At 46.5% G+C, this 2,258-nt stretch overlaps 1 protein-coding gene across 1 annotated transcript; it reads left to right on the top strand.

The window, feature by feature from the left end:
* The first annotated feature begins 6 nt into the window (after positions 1 to 6).
* LOC116376820 (cytoplasmic FMR1-interacting protein 1 homolog) lies at positions 7 to 1,630 on the top strand. The gene is made up of 3 exons (XM_031838304.1): positions 7 to 322; positions 717 to 864; positions 1,056 to 1,630. Exons 1-3 carry the CDS (start codon positions 147 to 149, stop codon positions 1,218 to 1,220), a joined length of 489 nt encoding a protein of 162 aa, XP_031694164.1. The 5' UTR covers positions 7 to 146; the 3' UTR covers positions 1,221 to 1,630.
* Positions 1,631 to 2,258: the final 628 nt, after the last annotated feature.

Below are 2,258 nucleotides of genomic sequence, written 5' to 3'. Positions count from 1 at the left end.
AGGAGTCGCCCCCTGGTGGACACCAGAGAGAATGCAGCTTTAAGACACTTCATCAACAATGAATCGTCTCACTTCTCTTTCAGCAAATTGCGATCGCTCGTGAGGGCGACCTTCTGACCAAAGAGCGTCTGTGCTGTGGTCTGTCGATGTTCGAGGTCATCCTCACACGGGTCAGAGGCTTCCTGGACGACCCCATCTGGCGCGGACCGCTGCCCAGCAACGGAGTGATGCACGTGGACGAGTGCGTGGAGTTCCACCGTCTCTGGAGCGCCATGCAGTTTGTTTACTGCATCCCAGTGGGGGCCCACGAGTTCACAGTGGAGTGAGTGCAGCAGTAAACACACACACACACATCTGCAGAACATGTGATTTAACCCTCTGAGCCCCAAAACCCACCAGCGGGCTGGAAAAGTATGTTTTATTTTAAACAATCGCCAAAACTGCACCGTTCCTCAGAGGAGAGGCTGGAAGTAGAGGATGAAGAAATGTAAATAGTTCAATGAATATAACACGTAGAGCCTCCAGTGTTATTCTGCACTAAAGACATGTTCTAGTTCTCTCTACTACTAGTCATGATGGTTCTGGTTCTATGGAGATGAAGAACTGTAGACCACAGAAAGAGAAAACGCCCTGAAACAGTTTTATCTTCAGAGGGTTTAAGTCTTTACTTGATGCCCCCCCCCCCCCCCCGTCTGTAACCCGCTCCGTGTTCTCAGGCAGTGCTTTGGAGACGGCCTCCACTGGGCCGGCTGCATGATCATCTCTCTGCTGGGGCAGCACAGACGCTTCGACATCCTGGACTTCAGCTACCACCTTCTGAAGGTGCAGAAACACGACGGCAAGGACGAGGTCATCAAGAGCGTGGTGAGTTGGGGTCGAATGATGTCGTATTGCTTTGACCTTTTCAGCCATTTGTTTTAAATTTCATCATAAAATTGAGGACTGTTTTTCTTCAGCCGTCTCATTATTTTTTAAAGTTTATTATAGAAGCTGAGGTCCAACTGAAAAATACTCCATGATCATCTCGCTTTATTTATGCTTCCATTTCCTTTCAGCCTCTGAAGAAGATGGTCGACAGAATCCGCAAATTCCAAATCATCAACAACGAGGTCTTCTCCATCCTCAACAAGTACCTGAAGTCTGGAGACGGAGAGAACATGCCGGTGGAACACGTGCGATGCTTCCAGCCACCGATACACCAGTCGCTCGCCAGCAGCTGAGGCGGTTCCAAACACTGTCGTCATTACCAGTCGACCCATGAGTATTCCTGCTCCAGCAGCACCGGGCCACATTTCTGTCAGGATTATTGTTTATTGTATTCACTTGTGCCTTATCAGATATGAATAGATATTTCCCCCTTTTTGGATGAACTATTCTTTGTTTTATACTTGCAGAGAGCTCTAGACGAGGAGGTGGAATTAGTTTTATTAGAAGTATTTAAGGGTTTGCAGTGGTGGGACCATATTAAAGGTGACGGGAACTTGTTTTAAGTATTTTCTATATAGTCAAACGTGCATGCTCATAATCATTTTAAAGGAAGATGAAAAGTAACAACGCTCGTACTTGTGTTAAGCATTTATTCACTGTGCCTTGTTTTAATCATTTTAATTCAATAAATATGTAACAAATCTGTTGGTTTCATCTCGTTAGCTTCTCATGTAAACGCTACGAAACAAAAGTTCAGAACGACTTCCAACAAAAATTGTTTTTTACTTTCAAGTATCACGAAAACTCAAAATCATAGTGACCGTCAGCAGGACCTGATATAGAATATATATTAAAACCTTTATCGTGTTGATTTATAGAAAGTAAGTCAGTGCATGAAGATGCATGTACATATAACAAAACTTTTCTTTTTAAAAAACAAACTCATATTTACAGCGCTACAGAGGAATTAAGTTCTAGCTGATGACCAGTCTGAGAGAAGTAAGGCAAATCAAAACGTTAGTACAATCCGCTGGTCCGAGTCCTCGGCTGATTGTCTTGTTGAGTCAGTAGGCAGCTGAGAGAAGTCAATGATCCAACGAGGACGTCATGGCCCCGTTCCTCCTGGAGACGCTCTCAAAAGGCAGACCCATTTCGCGGTCCTCCACGTCCTCGCTGGTCAGCAGGTCGTAGTGGGACGCCGTGCCGTTGGCGGCGGGAGACGCCCGCTCGTCCTTCCTCATGGACACGGCGAGCGCCGCCAGGCTGACGCTGACGTCCTTGAAGGCGTGCAGCAGGAAGATGCCCACGATGATGGTGAGGAAGCCGCTCAG

The sequence above is a fragment of the Anarrhichthys ocellatus genome, unplaced genomic scaffold (genome assembly GCF_004355925.1).
Source record: "Anarrhichthys ocellatus isolate YVR2014 unplaced genomic scaffold, GSC_Weel_1.0 scaffold631, whole genome shotgun sequence".
Classification (NCBI taxonomy): domain Eukaryota; kingdom Metazoa; phylum Chordata; class Actinopteri; order Perciformes; family Anarhichadidae; genus Anarrhichthys; species Anarrhichthys ocellatus.
The sequence above is the reverse complement of the archived record's forward strand: the minus strand, read 5'-3'. Positions and strand labels throughout refer to the sequence as shown.